The sequence below is a fragment of the Gossypium raimondii genome, chromosome 12, assembly GCF_025698545.1.
Source record: "Gossypium raimondii isolate GPD5lz chromosome 12, ASM2569854v1, whole genome shotgun sequence".
Lineage (NCBI taxonomy): Eukaryota > Viridiplantae > Streptophyta > Magnoliopsida > Malvales > Malvaceae > Gossypium > Gossypium raimondii.
In genome coordinates, this window is record NC_068576.1 from 42,224,816 (window position 1) to 42,248,203 (window position 23,388).

A 23,388-nucleotide genomic window follows, 5' to 3' on the forward strand; every position below is an offset into this window, starting at 1 on the left:
GAACAAGTTTGAAAAAAATGTCAAGCTCAGGAACTAAATGTTGTTTTATCCCTAAATTTTTTTACAATTATTTCAATAAAAAATAAATCTTAAAATTATACATAAACTTTAATCCAACCTGAAAGGTATATATACACACATCACTTTTTTCTATTATGATAATTAAGATAAAAGATAGGCATGGATTGGGATTGAATACAAGCATCTTGTCACTAGGCCTAAAAGTCATTAGCTTGTAACAAAAAAAATTATGTTGGTGCAAAGCTTTGATTTTGGTTCAATTCTATAAATGGAATTTTAATTTTGGTTCAATTATACACATAAATTTTGATTTTGATCTAATTGTATAAATTTTAAAGAAACAAATACACTAGTTTGTTTTCTGTTAGATAAACATAATTGTTTGTGTATGCAATATGTAGCGTTAAAATTGTGTTACGTTGATAATAGTGTTAGTAATTTATAAAATTGACTCAAATCAAATCAAAATTTCTTATATACAATTACATAAAATCAAAATTCATGCTACGTTACACATTAAACAAAAGTTTAAAAATAGTTTTGAAAATTATGAAGCTCGCATAAAGTTGTAAGTTGCAAGTAAAAAATAAAAATCAAATTTGAGAAATAAAACCAAGATTTATTTGAAATAGCAATTAGAGCTCTGGTCTAATATTTAAATAACACATTCAAATCTTACCATCCTTTTTTTAATATTGAAAAATAGAGTTAGCTTCAAAATTGCAAGGTTTGATTTTGTCACGTTTCATCAGCAATGACAAGCTTATGAAATCACATAGCATGCTCTTAGAAGCAAAAGATGTTTGCTCAAAGTGGGAACTTAGCTTCTAAAATTAGCAAACAAAAACACAAGGCAAAAACTATAAAACTTTACCAGAAAAAGGTCCCATCATTACCTTTTCCTTTCATTGCCCAACTCCCCCAACAGAATGCGAGATTAATGGGCCACACTGCTTCTATCGGTGTAGCTTCAATTGCAAATATAGCATTCCAATGTCAGTAAGATATTGAACCTGTTTTAGACTCTTGTATCTTTGGTGCTTATATGCTTAATTTAGTAGTTAGCTTGACTGGAGCTCCCTTACATTGCATGACGTAACTATATGGGTTCCGTGAATATGAGTATTATGAGAGCGCTATGAAAGGAACAAATCTACCACAAGTATTAACCTTTCCCACGGAGGACTGTTAAATTTGCATGAACATGGCCATCCATTTCAACACAGTTTTGCCAATAAGTCCGGTACAAATTTGCCTAGCCAAACACGTGCATGGTATGCATCTGCCATTGAGGATCGCAGAGCTCTTTAATACTCCTTACAAGGGCAATAGAATTCACCCACCCCATATAATCAGACAGCGTCTAAACCACTATTGAATTATTACATTCAAGAATGATTTATTATACCTTGCACCCATGCTAAAGTAATGCCATCATACAAAGGCAGCCCAAAGCTCAGCCTAAATCGCTCTGCATATGCCTACATTTTGCTAAAACTCACAATTCACTAACCTGTACTGTCACCAATTATCTCCCACCTTCACATCTCCATCCGTATTGATTTTGATCCAACCCTCCTCAAAAGACTTCCATCCATGAGATACCACTTTGGAAACCTTGTTTCAAGGCCTACAAGCCAATGGATAGTCTCAGGTTCATAGATTCTACTAAGTGTAGGCCTCCCAAGGTAACAGAGACATGCAAACGTTTCCTTGGACCAATGAAACTGCAAAGGTGAAAGAGAGCTTGACTGTAAGACCTATTTGTAGACCTATTTGTAGTTTCATTTGATCAAGAAAAAACCACAAACCCCACTGAGAAAGGAGGTTATACCAAACTAAAAAAACCGTTGAAACCATTTACAAGTCATTCTATTAACTAGAACAACGCCAATTCATCACATCAAATGCTAAACTGAAAGAATATTATAAGGAGGATAGAATCTAAAAGATAATCTAAAGTATCAAATTATCTTATATATTTGATTGAAAACAAAAACTCTAGCCCTCCAAGAAAGACGTACCTGAATTACCAGTAATCACCACAAGAACAAATTCCATCATGGAAGTCATGGAACCGGTTCATGTCTCTGATAATAATATCTCGCTGCACAATCTTTGATATTAATTTCATTGCAGCATGGCAATCCACACAGATTCGGAGGTTCTTTATTATACGGATTTGGCTTCCTGATGATGTCTTAAATAGTGCAAAAGCAAGAGCTAACCTTTCACTGTGAACCCACAAGAGACGCTCCTTTTCTTTAGTATCAACGTCAAGCAAAACAGCATTACAATCAGGAACAAAGCCTGCTCTCCTGGTTCTCACATTCAACCATTCCAATATCCCATTAATCACCTTCATGTCAGGATGCGAAGTGTCTCCCGCGCTGAAATAATGTACTCTTCCCTGGTTCTCAATCCAACTCAAACCTGGTTCCTTCTTCATTCCTTTCTTTTTCATGCTTTGCCTAATGGCAGTGACATTATCCCACCTCCTTGCAGTAGCATACATATTCGACAATAGTACATGGGTTGCATCATCTTCAGGTTCCATCTCAAGAATGCGCTGTGCAGACATTCTACCAAGCTCAACATTTTTATGAATAACACAAGCTCCAAGCAAGGCACGCCACACCATAACACTAGGCTTAAATGGGATCTCCTCAATCAACTTCAATGCCTTGTGAAGATGACCTGATCTCCCCAAAAGCCGGACCATGCAAGAATAATGCTCAATGCATGGCTTAATGCCATATTCCTGTAACATAGATGAAAAATAAGCTTGCCCCTCGTCTAGTAATCCTGAGTTGCTACAGGCTGATAGCACACCGACAAAAGTCAAAGTGTTTGGTTTATGCCCTCTGTCCTGCATCATCTGGAATATTTTTAAAGCTTCCATGCCAAGCCCATGCATAGAATACCCTGAGATCATAGTATTCCACGAAACTTCATCTCGTTCGTTCATCATACCGAATACCAGACGAGCATCTCTGATCCTTCCACACTTGGAATACATATCAATCAATGCATTATGAACAACAGTATTTTCAGCATAATTTGTTTTGAATGTTAAGGAGTGAATTTGAGTTCCTAGCTCCAATGCTGTCAAACCGGCAGAAGCACAAAGGACACCGGAATATGTTACTTCAGTTGCCTGTGCTCGATTTTCAAGCATTTCCAAAAACAAGCTTAATGCCTTCTCAGCATCCCCACAGTTAACATAGCCAACAATCATGGTGTTCCAAGACACATCATTCCTATTCAATGACTTCTCAAACAGCTCCAAAGAATCCTCAATCCTTCCACACTTAGCATAGACATCCATAAGGGCATTTGATACAAATACATCAGCATCAAGACGAACCTTGAGCACAAGGCTATGCATTTGCTTACCTAAATCAAGATCCCCTAAAGTTGCACAAGCTTGAAGTGCACTAGCAAACGTGTATTGATTAGGGACCACAAAAGATTGCCTCATACGACAAAACAAATTAACAGCCTTTTCACTCTGGTCACTCTGTGCAAACCGTGAAATCATGAAACTCCATGGAATAACATCTGTTTTAGGTATCTCCTCGAAAATCTGTTGAACATTGCCAATGTCCCCGCACTTGGTATACAATTCAAGCAATGCAACCCCTACATAAAGATCATACTCATAACGAGTTTTTAAAACACAGCCATGAACACCTTTTGCTATATCTAAAGCTTCAAGTCCGATACAAGCCTTAAAAACACCAGCAAAAGTAAAATTATTTGGCTTAAAACCGACTAACCTCATTTGAGAAAAGGCCTCTAATGCCTCTTGAAAAAAGTGGTTCTCCGCATAACAAGCTACCATTCCTGTCCAAGTAACCATATCCTTGCATCTAATACCGTCAAAAACTTCTCTTGCGAAGTCAACACACCCACAAACAGAATATGCATCAATTAAAGCAGTTCCAATGAAGGCATTAGACTCATGGCCAAGCTTATAAATGCAAGCATGTAAGTTCCAACCCAACTCAGCGCATTCCATACTGACAAGCACCTTCAATATGGAAGTAAAAACAAAAGGGTTAAGCTCATGACCTTCCCTATGTAGCCTAGTAAACAACCCCATGGCTTCAGAAAACTGCAAACACTGCGCATATCCTTGGACTAAAGTAACAAAAGAAACTGTGTTTCTCTCGGGCATTTCATCGAACAGAATTTCAGCCTCGGACAATAATTCAGCTTTTACGTACACATTCAAGAGAATGTTTGTAGCAAATAAGTCTAAGCAGTTACCCCTTTTTAGGATCTTACAGTGAAGACCCATAGCTGAAATGGGGTCATCGTTTTGGAGACAACGTTGAAGCAAGGCACCATACATGTGAGAATCGAAATGTGAAGACGGTCTGTTTATGGAACTCGGGTTTTGCTGGGTCTGGTTTGCTGCTTGGGCTGAGAATCCACATAATGAAGAGCAAACAAAAGAGTTAATCTTTTGGTGCACAGCAGAAATATTAGACGGCCGCGGTGCTCTAGTGGTTAACAATCGGATCATGCAAGCGCCACTGCTCTGAAAGCAATGAGGAAGAAAGCGAAACGAGAAGAAAGAAGCAAATATACGAATGTAATGTTATAATTTAACAACCTACGAGCTTTCAAGGAAAAAGAAGCAGAGTTGTTGAATCAAATGCGTGCATCTGACACTCGCACTCAAAAACAAAACAAGTCTACTACTGCTATACTGCAGGATGGTGGGTGAACCGGTGCGTTTCAAATTCAAAACATAAATGTTGTTGAAACGGTCACCGAGCTGAAACGACGTCACTTCAATCGTTCCGTGGCAAATGGCAATTAGGGTTTCCAAGGCCCATTGTGCACTATATATACGGTGCTAATGGCGCTGCTGTTCTTCAACTTCAACCGTTGCTCTTTCTTTCTTTTTGCTTTGTGCTTGATGGATGGAGAACTAGAGATCTGAGCAAATGATGATCATGTTTATTATGTGCTGATACTCATCCGTGAGGCTTCATAATCGAGCTTTTTAAAACTGATGCTCAGATTTCTCTTGTCCTCTCCTATCTCAACTCAACAAATCCAGTCTGTTTTTAGCTTTGAAAATGATCTCAAATTTCTGTAAAAATAGAAATATAGTTGAAATCGTTCGGATTTGTTTGAAGTCTTGATGCGTAAGGTACCAAGTATTTGGTTTTTTTCTTTGATTTTGGAATGTAAAATGAGAAAGGAGTTTGCTTTTCACGTACTCAAAAAAATTGTAATTTAATTCATGAATGGGATTGTTGCATCTCCAGACACCATTGAAGTCGGATTTCCACTATGAATTCAACCAATTTGTGAAAGAAAAGAAAAGCTTGTTGGTATAAATTCATATATTTTTAAACCCTAATTGAATCAATACAAATTTCTGATTTCTCATTCTTTTTATTCAACAAATGTAATTTTTAAAATTAAGAAAAAGAACGGAAAGTATAGTTGAAGATTGTTGCACATGTCTAATAATGGACGTAATTATCGTATGAAAAAGTAAATATATTAACATCAAGGTTTAAATACTTTTTGGATCTGAATTCTACAATTGGTTTCATTTTTCTTATTACTTTTTTGAAAATATTAGAGTTTACAGTTGCTGGTCAAATTCAAACATCAATATGGGTAAAAATATTGGCCAAAATGGAAACTCCATCGAGATTCCATGTGTTGCGGATGGAGAAGTTATCGAACAACAATGGGAAGAGTGTCCCAAATTCCTAGATGATGTTATTGCCAATGAAAATAGAGAAACGAGAAGAGTGGGTTGTTGAAGCTAACATTATTTCTTTTCAAACAAATGTTTTGGGCATATATATTGACCATGGGCTTTTTTAACTTTTATGGACAATGTTTAAAATGCTACCAGAAAAAGTTGATGGTGATCATAATTAGATTAACATTGTTAATGAATTTACTTTTTTTTTTCTTTTTTAAAAAAATTAAAATAAGTATCACATCATCACCTCATTTTAAATATATATTAAAATTATATGTCCAAAATGAATCTAGATAATCAACATTTCCAAATTTATTTTGAACATAATAACTATATATTTTATTATTTCAGAAGATAATAATTTCAAAAGAAATTTTCAACTTTAGTTTTTCCTTTTTCCAATTTTGATGAATGATCCTAGATGTGCATAGTCCAAAGTTCATTTTATGTTCATTTTGTAGCAGTGTTTTTAAGTTTTCAAAAATTATGAAATTTATAAAAATATAGGCTTAAAATGAACCTGAACAAATACATCAATTTTAGAAAAGAAAAATCTAAAGATTGTGAAGTTATTTTGAAATTATAAAACAATTAAAATCACGTTCAAAACAAACCTGGACAAGCGGATGTCTAGATTCAAATGATATTGGACTCCAGATTCATTCAGAACAAATATTTTTAAATAATTTTAAAAAACTTTAAGGCATTCTCATCATCTTTTATTGATGTTAAAAAAAAAAACCAAAATTTTTGATAGAATCTAAATTTGGTATGGGCCCAAACTGGAGCAAATCAAGCACTTAGTTTAGGCCCATGTGAAGTTGAATAAACAATTGGATTTAATTAAGGTAGGCGGAGAGAGAGAAAATAGTAAAGAATAGAAGGCAATTGCATTGGGAGACCGCAAGTGCGGGCCAGGGAATGAATTGGGAAATTAAACAAACTACAACAAGTAGTGCCACAAATTTGTAATATTACGCTATTGAGTCTTTATATTTCTTTTATTTAAAAATTCATCCCTCTGTTAAAAGCTAATCATCTTTTTTGAAGTAAAATAAGTTTTATCAATTTAATCCTTACCCTTTAAAGATATATAACAATTATTTAAAAAAATATTATTATTTCTATTTCATATAAAAAGTATCATTTTTATTTAAAAATATAAAAAAATTAAAATTCAATTTTATTTAAATCGGATAAAAAGTAAAAAAAATATAAATTGAATTTTAAAATTTTAAAGGAGTATATTTAAACTGAAAAGAAAAGAAGTGAAAGTAAATCCCAAGAACCATAAGTGGGAAAGACAGAAGAAAAGAGAATATTAGTGCAGCGGGGAGGGGGGTGTCAGGGAGGGACTGAAGAGATTCCGCATCAGAGAAATTAGGATAGATAAGTGAGCCTGTCCTCTCTCTACTCGCTACTTCTACAACTATTATTCCTATTCCAACACACCACTCGACACCCATTTCCATCTCGTGAAGTTTACTCTACAGTAATACGTGCCCAATCTGCTCCTTTCCTTTATATAAAAACAACAACAAAAGTCAAGTCCCCCTTCCAAACAAAATATCTATCTGCTTTTCTTTTTTATAACTATGATTTCATACTAATTATCATGGTTTATTAGAATTTTAAGTAAATTTAGACTAAACATCCAAATAAGATCTTGGCAATCCTATTATTAATATTAAGATGCATTTTTAAGGTTTGTAACATTAGTTTAATATAAACAAATAATTACAATATATATACATGAACCATTTATGATGTAAGAAAATTAGAAAGTGGGGCATTTGACTTTGGGTGAATGTTACCATAACAAAAATATTAATAATGTGTTGTGAGATTTACAAATTTAGAGGACTCAACTTCATCACCATTTCTCATCCTAATCTCGTAAGCCCCACCATTAAAAAAATGATATTATTTATTAAAGATAGATTTCAAATTAAATTTTGGTTCAGTTTAGTAAATAAATAAAAATAAACCCCATAAAACACAAGGGTGTAATTCAGTTCAAGTCTATATTACTCCAGGGAAATTCTAATTATAGAGGTTGTCTGAAGCTGAAGTAGTGAAGAGCAGAAAGGACATTGCGCGTCCAAAAAGCGAGTGAGGAACACCGGCATTCCACCCAATCTCTTTTCTTTTGGATCTAGCATTCCACCCAACCTCAATTTAGAGCTTCATCCTCACCAAAGTTCTTCTCAAAAGTCACTAAAATTTCGTAATCAGCGGAGGAGGAGTATTCCTCTTTTGCATCACGCGTCTCCACTGCCTGTGTGAGCTGTTACATGCCAATACATAGACGTGAGAGACAAAATGCAAGCCGCAGTGATTCCCTGGTGGTGGCAGATGTGGGCCAACCCAGGGGTTATTCGCTAAACACCCACGCGCATTAATTTACGGAGGGGGGAGCGTGAGGCTTTTGTGTTTTTAGTTTTACCCACCCAAAAACAATTTCTTATTAAGTATATCATCTCTCAAACACTCGCTAAAACGCCTTCTTTCCCCTTCCCGGCCCCTCCCTTGGTTTTATGCTTCTCCATTTCGAATCCCTTTTAAGCTCCCACAGCCCTAATCTCTTTATTTCCTTTTTGTTTTTCTGCACTTGTTTGAATTGGTAATCGTTTCATTAAATTGGGTTATCGATGAGAGCACCAAACATGGCAACGATCACAGAATCATTGGAGAGGTCCTTACAGAACTTTTCTTTGAACCATGAAAGAAGCAACGAAGGTGGGGCTGAAGAAGGGATAATAGGGAGGTCTTCCACATCAGGTGACAACAACAACCTTCCAAACACCGTTTCTGACACTAGCTTGGAGCTCAACTCTCATCTCTCTCTTCCTTACCATTGGGAACAATGCCTTGATCTCAAGGTTCGTTCTTTTTTTTCTCTTGTTACTATATGTATTTTTTACTTCTATCTGTCTTGTGAAATGGTTACAACAGTTTATAGTCCCTTTCGTGTTTCAGACGCAATTAATGCGAAACTCATGGCAGATCTTGGTCTTTCCTTTGTTGTGTATTTTTGGTTTTTGTTCTTTAATGGCTTTTTCTTCCCTGTTCTTTGTATTTATTGCTTGCTTCGCTGTTGGTCTCCCTTTCTCCCACACGCATGCTAAGCCTAGGGTTTCAGACCATAACCCTAAATATACAAAATTAAAAAAAAAAAAAAAAAGCCTTTCTTCCGCTATTCTCTTTTGGCATTTCCTTCATCTCTTTCAGTTTACAGTTAATCCCTGGTTGGTTTAGAGCCCAGATAAGTTCCATCTATTTTGATTCAAAAGCATCAAACTAGCACTGTCTTTCCGGGTTTTTTATTATTATTAAAATCATAAATATAAAAAGAAAGATTTAAGCTGGCTTGGGGGTATTGGTTGTAAATTTTGAAAAATTCATGCGAATATGTGATTTCTTTGGTTAATATATGTAAATACATATCGTGGTATAGCAGTCATCCTAGTTGGTGTGATTGGGAATGGTAGAGTTTAGGTATGCGGGTAGTTTTAACAAGCCTAAAACATGAAACGGTCGTGCACTTGGGTCTAGTTTACTGATGCAATAGTGTTACTGTTTGATGGGGAGTAATTGGCAGACAGGGGAGATTTACTACATAAACTGGAGGAACGGAATGAAAGCAAGTGTGGATCCAAGGACAGCAGCTGAGTATAGTGGAGATTATTACTCGGAAGAGGAAGAAGAAGAAGAAAACGATGATAGTTTGTATGACAGTGAAGAGCTATCATCGGAGTCATCACCTTCTTCTTCAAGAGAGAGAGGGCATTATAATAACAACAGCAGCAGCAGCAACCACCAAGGAGTAGAGAAAGAGAAAGAGAAAGATAATGTTTTGGTTGTAGCTGGTTGCAAGAGCTGTCTTATGTATTTCATGGTCCCCAAGCAAGTTGAAGATTGCCCTAAATGTAACGAGCAACTTCTTCACTTGGATCGATCCCAAACTGGCTTTCCATAAACCCAAATTTGTCTTTTCTTCTTTAGTATGGTTGGTTTTGGGGGTTAAAAGGAGGAGTTTTAGACAAATGAATTAGTGGTTCAAGCTGTGATTCTTCTTCCACTTCTTTTCCAGGCATGGTGTTTGGAGTTTGTTTTGAAGTCGCAGCCAGAGACGAGTCTACCCGTACCGTGCTGTGCTGTGCTGTGCTGTGCTGGTGACTGTGTCAATGGTTAAACAATGAATAATATTATTTGCAATGACTGCGACATCTGGCTTTCCTTTTATTTGTATTTTTGTTTTAGTTTCCCTAGACATTCTTTATTTTAGACATCCTCTCTCTCTCTCTCTCTCTCCACCTGCTGTTGCCCAAACTAATTTTTCTGTATTAGTTTTATGACAGATGTGCATTATTCTTTTCTTTCAGTTTCTCCTCCAATCCTATCCACGTTAAGAATGTCAGTTTTCAAAGTTATTTCAATCATAGTATTGTAAGCATTAATTAATCAGCTGCTTAAGCCCCTTGTTTCTATATCTTTTGCTACTATTTTCCATATTTGGGAGGAAATAAATGTTTCAGACCAAAATTAAAGATAATGGGGAGCAATTTTTTTGCCTTTTTTCGCTTCTGCTAATGCTGGTTTTTAGATTTGGCAACTTCAAATATGGTGAAAGTATGTAGATTGTCGTAGTGTTAAGCATAATAATCACGAAACTAAAAAAAATGGAATTAATGAGAATTCAGCAACTTTGAAAAGGTAGTCCTCCAATCATCACCGGGAACAATTGCATTTCTGATGATGTCATATGAAGATGAACTTTTTAACATAGAGAAGTGAAGCAATCAAAACTCTGGAGATTAGCCAACTTTGGGTTGAGCATGACCAGGAAATCAGTAAGAACACGTTCCAACTCTTCATTTATCCATTTTTCTTCAACTACTAATACTCTCCCACAAGCCTTCGTTTTGAAAACACCCTTTATTCCATATAGATATTAACACCGGACTAACTAATACTCTCCCATGTGGTCTTTGTATATAACAAGCTGCATGCTAATATGCCAAATCATTGGATCAATCTAGTTTTCCTTCAATGTAAGCCAAACCCTGCATCTTTGGGTTTCATTATCATAATATAGACTGCTCCAATCCCATTACTAATGCTAAAAGTTAACACATCCACAGGTGATTTTTTAAGCAATTTTATTTGTAAAAAAATAATATTTTTTTATAATGATTACTTCTATTTTAAGTAAAAAGTGTAGGTAATTTTAATTTATTTATTTTTCGTGTAAATAAGAAAAAGGCTAATCTCTTTATCCTATAACAATTTTATTGTTTATTAAACCTTATTCTGTGAATGTGTTGAAATTAGTGATCAGAGTTATAATGAGAGTATAAAAACGAAGGCTACTACAGGTTTGTATGTTATGGAAAGCCGTTTATTAATGTTGTTATTTAAGCGGGAGGTGGAACACTACTCATTGTGGTTGTGCTGAGGTGAGGTGCAGCCTTTGCAAAATTGTCTCCCTATTTAACCCCACAATGCCAACTTGGAAAGATAGGGTGGTTTGTTTGCATTCTGCTTTCACTACTTGCTTAATACGTGACAACTCACAGTACCAGGGCCCCCCAAATTTACCAAAGTTGATATTACAAATTATGAAATCAAGAAATATTGTATACTTTGTCCCCTAAATTTAGCTGATACTTAAAATTCTATTTTTAGATTTAATTGATATTTAACTTTGGATTTCGCCACACACGTAGCATTAGCAATCAATAATACACTATTCACAACTTTGTATTATGACACATGGAAAACTTTATAATATCTTTAAAATATATAATTATATAGCATAATGATAATTTTAACCTCTAATATTTATACCTTTTGTCACTTTAGCCCTATTTTTTTTATCACTTTAAAATTTAGTCAAATTGCTTTTTGTTGGACAGAAAAGCTAATTGAGCTTTAAAAATTTAACAATACTGATGTGACAACTTACATGATAGTCAATGTGTATAATATACTTTATAAAATTTCAAAAAAAAAGAATAAAAATCAACGAATTTAAAATGTTAATAAAATTTTAAACAAAAATCACGTTAACAATGAAGTGCATGTGGATTGCCACACAAGCTAACACATCAATGATGTTAAAATTTTAACAACTCGATTAATTGTATTGTCCCACAAAAAGCAATTTGACTAAATTTGAACATTCAGGGAAAAATGAGAAAAAAAAATTAGGCCAAAATGATGAAATAGATATGTTAAGAGCTAAATTTATCATTATGCCTAAAAAGATAATAAAAATTATTTCACATCCAAAATGAATCTGGGCAAAAAGATGTCTAGATTCAAATGAATGTAGACATCGTTTTGTCTAGTTTAATTCCTAACGTGTTTTTAGTGACATTATCTATTTTAACTATTTTACAAAATAATAAATTTTCTTAAATTATTATTTTAAAATTAAAAATATATAAAATCTAAAAATCTAAAAGGTTTATAAAATTATTTCATACCCAGAATGAACTCGGGTAAATGAATTTGAAAACTAATTTGTTTGTATTTATTTTGTATGTATTTTTTAGCATATATAACTAGTTTTTTTATCTCGTGTGATCCATGGGCTAGGTTGTATGTATCAATTCAAAGATTGTGGCTGGCATTTACTCCTTCAATTGGATTACAGAACGTAAAAGATTAATTATTGAGCTTGCTCTAGTGAATATATTAGGAAACCAAAAATTCAAAAATTATAATAATTAATATAATATTAGTTACCATAAATTCAAAAGTGAATATAAATAAAATTGTTTAATACAAATAAATGCAATATGGAAGTAATTAATATAACTAAAAAGTGAACATTTTGGAACTCAACTCAAAGTTTTCATATATGCTTTCATATATTCTTTTATATATTATATACTAGTTTTTTTTATTTCGTGCGATGTACGAATTGTTTTTATGTTTATAAATTAAAATATATTTAATAAATTTAGATAAAGTTGTAAAATTTCCTAAAAAATTTAAAATTTCACTTAAATGAAGTTTTAAATGAAATTTTATTTAAGTAAAGTACAATAAAAATATTTAATTTGTAAACATGTTTAATTAACAAGTCGTAATTTGTTTTAACATATTTTACCCAAATTTTAAATGTTTATATTTTTTATAAAATTTGAAAATTTAAACCATTTATTTTAAAATATGTATATTAAATCATTTAAAAATATTTATTCTTTAAAAATAATTATGTGATTTCATAAAAGCATGATATTAGTAATTAAAAATGAAAACGACGTGACAACAGTTGATTATTATTATTATTATTATTATTATTGGCAAGTAAACTATATTTAAAATTTAATTTAAAAATGAAACCCACTTTAAACATAATTAAAAAAAAAGGAAGTGTGTTGGAACTCAAAGAGCTAATCCGGATCTCAAAGTTTCCATTTTGCTTCCGTACATTTTATAATATATATGATGAGTTAATGCATCATTATACTTGTTTAAACAATCAAAAAATTTGATCATATTTTCAGTTATGTATGTTTGTAGTTATAGGGTAATAAATTTTATCTTGTAATTATATATATTTTGAAAAGATAAAATCAATGATAATTAATTGATAATGATATATTGAACCTTTTATACATCGTTATTATCATATGATGTTTAATAGTCGTGTTGGTTAATGAGAACCTTTTAAGAAAAAATTTATAATGTTAATATATGATTTCATATATTATCAATAAAGCAAATATATTTATCATTATTGGTTGATGTGTTATTACATCATTAATAAAACAAATATAATTATAAATTTAAAATTGATATATTTTAATGTCTACACTATCATTAAAAAGTATAAAAATTTCTAATTAAAATAGTAAAAATCATATTTAGAACTTAATTATAAAATCAATATCCATTTAAATATAAAAACATTTTAAAATTCAAACAACTAACTCAAAATGTACCGTGTTTTATATTATGTATAAAATCCAACACTTGACAAAACTCCAACAATTTTTTTTTAAATGACATAATACATTAATAAACGGTTTTCTTAAATATTTCTCCCACAAACTAATGATAACCGATTAAAACCAAAAATTTACTTAAACCAAAAAAATGAACAATTAGTGAAGAAAAAAAAAAGGCATATCAACAAGGTGGATTAAAATTACAGATGATTTATCTATTTAGTGTTGTTGAGTAATATTTTTCATATCTTTTATTGATATGAGTATCAGGGTATTTATACATGTTGTTACTGGTACTATTACAGCTCATGATAGGGTCCCACTATTTTGTCTTGACTCTGTTGCCTCCAATATTGACATTTTTTTTCCTTAGTACTGATATTCTCCACGAACTTTAGACTTATTGGGCACGTGCTTACGGAGTACGCGGTCCTTTCTGCTATTGGAGTGGCATTTTGGGCGAGCTTCGTACCTACTAGGCATGTGTCTGGGTGGCCTGTGGAGCACGTGGCACTTCCTGCGAGTTCCTTGGATACATGCGAAGTGAGACTGCGACCTTCGCTAGGTCCCCGCGAGCTAGGTCTATAACCTTATCTCGCAAGTTGAGTCTATGAGTTGTACTTGTGATCCTGCCTTATGAGCTCCTGCAAGGTTCATGCGACCTGGGTCTGTACCTTTGCCTTATAATCGGGTTCACATTGTTCTCCTCTCGTGTTCGGGTCATGGGATAATCGGGTTCACATTGTTCTCCTCTCGTGTTCGGGTCATGGGTCAGATGTTCGAATCTTTTCTAGGGTTTAGGTCTCAAGTTATTAACGTATAACAATCTACTCCCACCCTAAAATGAGCCTAAGGGGTATCATAAAGTGTCTCTCCTTAGGTCCATCATATCAGTATTAAATGCAGCTTACTGGGCACGTTTACGAGCGGTTCTTGCGCGTGCGTATCTGGTCATTGAAAATTGAACTGTTTTTGTCCATTCGTATCTGGGCCGTTGATTTCTTTTGGTCACACAAATCATCTAACAGGAAGGAAAGGAACTTCTTCTCTAAAAGGATGTCTCTTTGAACCCTAAATCATTCATCTTCAGCATTTTCTAGAATCAAGACAAAGGTAATTTTTTAGGAACCTTGCTTTTTCTTTTAAAATTTATGTTTTCTTCTTTTACTTGAGTTATGGTGAAGATGAGGGGCATCAGTAATCGGATAGTTCAACCCCATTTGTCACGAGAATGGTCGTCTCCGGTTTTAGTAACGGATAAACTCTACTTCTGTACGACCAAGTCAGAGGATTTGCGACTAGTGTTGGCCATCCGAGGGATCAAACTTCATAATTTCGCATACGAAGTATCCATTCCAGAAGGGTTGCATCAGTTGTGCGAGACCACTGAAGATAGTTTCCTGCTCCATTTCCATATGCTTGAGGCTGGGTTGCACTTGCTGTTACATCCCTTCTCTTTTACTCTACTCAAGGACTACAACTTTACCCCTAGTCAGCTCTCGGGCTTCACTTGGTGGATAGTCATAGCATACTTTATCAACTGCTCTTGACACGGCAATGTTCCCTTACTCACAGTTTTTCAGCATATATATTAGTTGAAAGGCCATAATTAGGAGAACTCATTGGGGTTCTACTATTTCTCTCATCACAAGCAGGTGAAGACTATCATTGTGAACCATTGTTCGAACCTTCATCTAAATCGGCGGAAGTATATCCAAGTTCGCAGTATACTTGGAGAGGATTTTAGGTTCCCGATAAGGTGGTCTTCGTCAAGTCAAGATATGTCTCGTTCTAGCAGAGTCTCCCCTCGAACGAAGTGGTGGCTCAGTTCCAAAGACTTTGTGCTAGACGCCTATTGGTTTAAAAAGATCTGATCATGTAACACCCCTAACCCGTATACGTCGATAAATTAGGGTTATGAGGCGTTACTTGACAAAACACAACTTAACACAGACATTTAGTAGAATTCAAAAATTTTACATCTATGTTAAATTATTCAAATATTAAGTAATTATAATTATAAATTCTACTTTAACCTTTTATAACAAAACATAACATTTCTGTTCAGTTAAACCATAAGAAAAATAAGCTAATTTCGTATGGCTATTAATTATATATATATACAGTACATTAAAGTACGACTCCCAAAATATTATCTAGTCTATACATGCCATAAGTTAAATTTTAAACATTTCAATACCGAGACAGTAGATAGAGTGATGATCTTTGCTAACGATCCCCGAGTCTGCAGCTTGATTTTTATCTATAAAACAAATGGACAAAAACAATCAAAGTAAGCTTTTATAGCTTAGTAAGTTTATAGCATATCTAAAATACATAAAAACTAACATATGTATAAACATTATGCTATAAATCAAGTTACAAACATAATCATTAATTGCATATCTTGATTGCTAGTATACTTATCATTTGCATTTCATCGAATGCATATCTATGATCTTTCAAATACATATGTCAAAAGCTTATATTGTTACTTATCAACTACATGAGCCAAATGCACATCTATACTTATAATCCACATATGCCGAATGTATACATATATTCAACAATTTTCATAACAACCAATATATGTGCCTACTAACTAAACACAAAGATCCAAACGTTTATATGCCCATCAAATACATATAAACAAATGTTCATATACTTACCATTACATATAACCAAAATCATATATATATATATATCAAATGCATATAATCACTTAATTTAACAGATTCACCGGCACTTAGCCTACTAGGCTTATAGCCTGATTTAGATCACCGGCACTTAGCCTGCTAGGTTTATAACCTGATTCAAATCACCGGCACTTAGCCTGCTAGGTTTATAACCTGATTCAAATCACTGGCACTTAGCCTGCTAGGTTTATAACCTGATTCAAATCACCGGCACTTAGCCTACTAGACGTATAGTCTGAATAATTTCACTGGCAATAAATCTGATTGGTACTGATCTTTAACAAAAGAATCTCAATTCACAGAAGTTGTATCTCATATTTGTATATAAAATCCACATAAAATCCAGCTCAATATTCATAACTTATATCTTTAAAACACATGGATATATATATAAATCCCAATCATCAAATCTAACTTAAATAATTCAATAATTCAACCGAAACACATTTATATATATATATATATATATATATATATATATATATAACCTCATACTTTAGATTCCACTACTAATATCATAAGATTTAACTTATAATATACTATGTACTTTTAACATTTGAATTCCATATATATCTATATAATTTCATATACCATTTCAATACAAGATCTTATACATGTACATATATACATATTCGAATCTAACAAATATATATTACTCTATGCTTATATTCAAACAAGAACATATACCTATATACTCATACATATTCAAATTTAACATATATATATATGTATAAATATAATTTCATACTTATACTCAATATAAATATTTATTCATAAGTATACATGCTTATTTGCTCCAACTTATACAAATATTTTATACTAAATTCACACCTTATTCACACATACATGCATATGTTCGAATATATCTCATACCTTTGTAATTTCATACCTAAATTCAATACAACAAAATTTACATGTATACACATGTATATTCGAATAAAATTTATACATACATATATGTTCATACCTAAATTTATTACAAGGACATTTATATGCATATTTGCATATTCATAGTCATTCGAACCTATCACACACACATATATATATATATAATTTCATACTTTCAATTCGAATTTTATACTTTTAAATTTAACTCAACAAAAATAAAATTGATGTACATAAACATATACTAATTTAATAAAATTAAATAGCTAATAGACTTACCTCGGATATCAGCGGACATGATTGACTTTTCAACTACTTTCGTTTTTCCCCGATCCAAATCCGTTTTCTTCGTTTCTCGATCTAAACATATTCAAATTTAAATTTTTTATTCACCAAAACATTCAATTAAATCCAAAAATACATAAATAGGCAAATTACCATTTTGCCCCTGATATTTTACACTTTTTGCAATTTAGTCCTTTTTGCACAAAACACAAAATACACAAAATTTGCCCACACTAAGCTAGGGCCGAATGTTCCTATACTTCATACAAGTCCACACATTTCTTTTATTTCACATTTTAGTCCCTCAAAAATTTATTTTCACAATTTAACCCTATATATTCAATTTCACCAAAAATTCAAAGACAAAACATATTAATCTAACACCTATATTTCATATTTCATCAACTAATATCATAAAACTCAAACATTCGTCAATGGCATATTCCCAAATCATCATCAATTCACAAAATTGAAACATGGGTTTTGAAGAACACAAAGCAACGATTCCAAAAACGTAAAAATTATCAAAAACCGAACAAAGAACTAACCTCAATTAAGCTTCAATATTGCTGAATAGAACTATGTTTTCTTTATTTTTCTCTTGTTTAGTTTCGGCTAAGGAAGAAAAATAATAACCATGGCTTTGTTTAATTTTATTATAACATATATATTAACAATTTATTAGTTTACTAACTTAACCTTTAATATAAAATATATATAACACATAATTCAAGGTCCTTATTGACCATTGTCACCCACTACCAATAAAATGGTCTAATTGCCACATAAAGCCTCCATTTTATAAAGTCAACAACAATTAAGTACTTTCTTATTTAACCATCAAATTTTCATTTTACACGATTAAGCCCTTTTTATCGAATTGAACATTCAAACGATTAAATTTCCACACGAATTTTTCACACCTATAACTTAACATATAATAAACACTAAAAGTAATATTAAAATATTTTTCTGATTCAGATTTGTGGTCCCAAAACTACTATTCCGATTAGGGTCAAAACCGGGTTGTTACAGATCATGACGAGAAATGTCTTCCAGTACTATTTAGAGGGTTACAACCCTAACGGGTGGAGACCTAGTGGTAGAGAGAAAGTTGCCCTTTCTGTTGGTAAATTGCCTGAGTAACGCACATGGCCTCACTACTCTTGTATGAGTTAGGTCTAATATTGACGAGTCACCCAGAAGAACTAATAATTTTATTATTATTATTGTGAGAAGAAGCTGCACCCATTCACTCTTGCGAAGTCTTCGCATGTGGAAGGTGGTAGTCAATAGGTTAATTTGTTAGTTGCTCCTATTGATCATTAGGGTTATTACTGGTGTAAGGGTTGGTCAAGGCTCAAAGGATACTTCAAGCTAGACCGATAGCATTTCTCGCGAGCTCAACGAGGCTATAGACATTGATTCGTTGGTTACTGAGGCGTGTAAGAAGTGCAAGACCACCGCGAGGGCTGTGTGCATCAGTTCTGCGATTGAAGAGGAGAGCGGCAATGCAAGGTTGGAGCGTCAAATTGAAAGAAGGTCAGATTCTGTTAGTATTTTTCCACCGTCAATTTGACTCCGAGTCATTTCAACTCTCTGCGAAAGAGCTCGTTAGTTATTCCCCTTGTGAGCTCATCGATCGCCATAAATGAAGATACCCCTCTAGCTATCTCTAAGTAGCACCCTCGACAATGAGTCTTTTTTTGTCTTTGTAATTCTTACTGTCTGAAGCTAACACAATTGGACTAAAGCATTAAGAAGTTCGTTAGAATAAGCTCGCCGAGATTAAAGCGGAGTTTATAATGCGATAAGATGATGGAGGAGAATGTGATTATTAATAAGCAAAACGTGGATCTTAGGGAGTGTTTGTTCATCATGGAGGTTAAAGATGAGGGGTTGGAATAGGAGTTGATTGCTAAAAAGGAGAGTAATGAAGCTCAGCAGGCTGAGCTAGCTAGGGCTGCAAAAGAGCACACTGTCAAAAAAGACATGATTATTCAAGAGTGCCATGACTAAGTGGACAGCACAATCAAGGAGCAGTATCGGGTCTTGTAGGATTTTAAGAAGAAGATAATTGAGAATATTATAAGTTTTATTTCTAAGCTGCAACTGAATACACTGCTCCATGCCCAAGTCGCTACTAGTCCCTTTGATGTTCGCAAAGTGGATCTCGAGGCTCTCGATGAGGTGGATATGAGCAAGTTGGGTTTCGATGTGTTATGCCCCTTGAATGCTGCATGGATTCCTTTGTGTCAACTTGAAAGAATTCTCCAAATTTCTACTTAGAGGGGGATCCACTAATGCGAACATGACCCCTTCTACGAATAGTGATGCTACCCCTGTTGATAATGTGAACCAAGGTGTTAGTGGGGAAGACAATGTATTCTAAGTGTGTTATAATTTGTTTTTCTCTTTTTATTTTCTTTAATTAAACAAGAGTTTACTTTGAGGAAATCTGTCTTTTGCGAACTTGTTATACTCGTCACATAATTACATAATTATATGGACTTTAAGTAAATCTTCAAAAATATCAGCTGCAAATATAGATTCGCGAGCTGTTTTGTACTTGGGAAAATTTTGTAAAGTAATAAGCTTGGAATGTGACTCCGCGAACTTTTTTATACTTGGAAAATTTTCTAAAGTAATAAGTTGGGAATGTGAAGTTGCGAACTTTTTATACTAGTAGAATTTTAGAGGATTGTAAAGCTGTGAGATTTTAACTCTGGGTGATTGTGCTGATGGTTGCGGGTTTTCACCTGCTAGCATTAATGTGGTAGTTAGAAACTTTGCTCTCGTTGACTACATTTGAGGCTGCGGCTCTTCGCCTACAAGCGTCAGTATGACAACATTCTCACTAACTGTGTTGAGCGATGTGGATCTTTGCATACGAGCCTTAGTATGACAGTTGGAAGCTTTTCTCTCGCTAACTATTTTGGAGGCTGTGACTTTTCGCTTGTGAGCCTTAGTGTGATAGCTGGAAGCTTTGCTCTCGCTAACTGTGCTGGAGGTTGCAGCTCTTCACCTGCAAGCCATAGTGTGACAGTTGGGAGCTTTGCTCTCGCTAACTGTGTTAGAGGTTACAACTCTTCGCCTGTAAGCCTTAGTGTGACAGCTGAGAACTTTGCTCTCGTTAATTGTTTTGAAAGTTGCAGTTTTTCGCCTGCGAGCTTTAGTGTGACAGTTAAGAGCTTTGCTCTCGTTAATTGTGTTGGAGGTTGTAGCTCTTCACCTGTGAGCCTTAGTTTAATAGTTGGGAGCTTTACTTTCGCTAATTGTTTTGAAGGTTACAGCTTTTCGCTTGCGAGCTTTAGTATGGCAGAAATGCTAGTTGAAAAATATTGTTATTCATAGGGTAAAGAGTCATACATAGTATTTTTTGAGATGTCGGGCATTCCAGGTTCATGGTATTTATTGATATGTGTATCATGGTATTTATACATGTTGTTATTAGTACCATTACAGTTCATGATAGGGTCCCACTATTTTATCTTTACTCTGCTGCCTCTAGTAATGACATTCTCTGTCCTTAGTACTGACATTCTCTACGAACTCCAGGCTTGCTAGGCACATGTCTACAGAGTACGTGGTCCTTTCTGCTACTGGAACTGGCATTTTGGGCAAGCTCCGTACCTACTAGGCACGTGTCTGGGTGGCCTGTGGAGCACGTGGCACTTCCTACGAGTTCTTGGGGTATATGCGAAGTGAGACTACGACCTTCCCTAGGTCTCCGTGAGCTGGGTCTGTAACCTTATCTCGTGAGTTGGTTCTGTGAGCTGTACTTGCGATCCTGCCTTATGAACTCACGCAAGGTTCCTGCAAGCTGAGTATTGCTAGATGAGTCTGTAGCTTTACCTTACGATCGGGTTCAACTTGTTGTCCTCTCGTGGTCGGGTCACGGGTTGGAGGTTCGGATCTTTTCTAGGGTTCAGGTCTCAAGTTATTGACGTATAACAAGTGTATAAAAAATGAGTAAGGATAAAGAGAAGATATCTTAGTAAAATTGAAGCAAAGTCTATGGCTTTGTTGAAAATGAAATATTTTAGCTCCAAAAAATTATATTTTAGCTACTAACATTATCAATATTTGATATGTTTGTCACTCAATTAATGGAATGCTAATGTGGCATTTCTTTTATTAGCATAATAACAAATTTAGTCCTCCAATATTTCTGATTCTTCATTCTAATTCTAAAAATTAAAAACTTAAAAATAGAAATTTTTTAAAATTTCAATAAAAATATTAAAATTTTATAAAAAAATACTTAGAGATTTCAAAAATTATAAATATATTTAAATATATTTGGAAATTAATATCAAATTCAGTAAAACCCTTTTGAAAAAGAAAATCAAATAACAAAGTTAAGTGGGAAAAATAAGATGAAAGGAAAAAATAGTGGAAGGTAAGTGAGCTTTTTTATAAAAAGGGTGAGGTTTTACTTTAAAAAAGTTAAAATAATCTACAATTTAACTTAAAACATCAAAAGAACTTGAAATAGAAACCCCAAAATAAAAAGTCCATCTATTAATTTTAAAATATTATGTTATTTTTGTTGATTTGGAATTGTCACGTCAACAAGCAACGTTGATGTGTCGTTTGTTAATGGTTATATTAGAGTTGCCGTTAAATATTAATGATCAACGTTAATCAGTGGGCATATTTGACTAGTTTTGTTAGTTTAGGTACTTAATTGGGCACAAAAAGTTCGAAAGGGTTTCATTGATTTTTTTTAAAAGTTTAAGGGCTTATAATACCATTAAACCATAATTTCAAGACATAGAAAAAATGAAACAAGAATAATGTTAAATAATATTAAAAATAGAGGATAATATATGTAACATTGCTAACACCCCGAAATGAGAACAGTGTCAATTCGAGTTTACATGTGTTAGAATTTTTCAAGTAGATAAAATAAAATTTTAAAATTTTTGTAAAAGGTAATTGGATCTTATAAGAAATTAAAAGGCTTTTGGATTTAGAGAAAATAAATTGAGGTATTAACTAAATCGTAAATGTGTGAGAAGTGTTGGCCAATAATGTAAAAATTAGAAATAAGAAAAGACTAGATTAGATGGATAGGAAAAGATCAAAGGACTTGAAAAGTAATTTGACCAATGAAGTATAAGAAGTTATGGATGAAATTGAAGTGTAAGTGAATCACATATATGGTATGATATGATATGATATGATATGATTTGATTAAATATTATTAAAAATTAAAATAAAAGAAAATGGAATAGATTATTAAAAGAAAAGTGGAATAGATATTTTATTAGAAAGATGTAGAAAAGCTAATATGATCATCTTCATCTTATCACTCTCATGTCTCCCTCATCTCACTTTTAGCTCATTTTTTTCATTTCTTTCATTTTAGTCCCTATCTTCTATTTCTAACCGTTTTAAGCTTTAAACTTCAAATTTCCTTTATAAATCTTTAGTGAAATCACAAGGGGTAACTCCTTAGCAAGCTAAGTTTTATGTGAACTTAGCTAGAATACATATTTAAGGACAGAGAAAAGAGAAGTTATGGATTGAGAAAGGTTAAGGTAAAGATGATGAGATTTTCTTAAGGTATTTCATATTTATCTCATTTGAAATACATGGAAATGGTATGTGATTATTGTATTGATGTTTAAATATTGTCTATATGTGCTATGTTTTTGAAGGGAAAGAAAAATGAAGGGAAGAACAAGTTGGGGATAAAGGCAAAGGAGTGGCAAATGAGTGAAGAAAGGGGGGAAGAGCTCATTCTAAGCATTTTATTGTAAGTATATCAAGAATTTTACTTTGCCTAAGT

General features: G+C 33.3%; 2 protein-coding genes and 1 non-coding gene across 3 annotated transcripts; 2 read left to right on the forward strand and 1 right to left on the reverse strand.

Annotated features, from left to right (window-relative positions):
* Positions 1–1,214: 1,214 nt before the first annotated feature.
* On the reverse strand, positions 1,215–5,236 carry LOC105764237 (putative pentatricopeptide repeat-containing protein At5g13230, mitochondrial). The gene is made up of 2 exons (XM_012582757.2): positions 2,046–5,236; positions 1,215–1,748 (listed from the first exon to the last, which is right to left on the reverse strand). The coding sequence occupies exon 1, from the start codon at positions 4,550–4,552 to the stop codon at positions 2,051–2,053; it is 2,502 nt and encodes an 833-aa protein (XP_012438211.1). The 5' UTR covers positions 4,553–5,236; the 3' UTR covers positions 1,215–1,748; positions 2,046–2,050.
* On the forward strand, positions 4,974–5,054 carry LOC128035719 (small nucleolar RNA SNORD36). The gene has a single exon (XR_008192270.1). It is a non-coding gene; the product is annotated as a small nucleolar RNA SNORD36 (small nucleolar RNA).
* Positions 5,237–8,172: 2,936 nt separating the features above from the next.
* On the forward strand, positions 8,173–10,200 carry LOC105764238 (protein CURLY FLAG LEAF 1). Its single transcript, XM_012582758.2, has 2 exons — positions 8,173–8,643; positions 9,363–10,200. Exons 1-2 carry the CDS (start codon positions 8,413–8,415, stop codon positions 9,738–9,740), a joined length of 609 nt encoding a protein of 202 aa, XP_012438212.1. The 5' UTR covers positions 8,173–8,412; the 3' UTR covers positions 9,741–10,200.
* Positions 10,201–23,388: the final 13,188 nt, after the last annotated feature.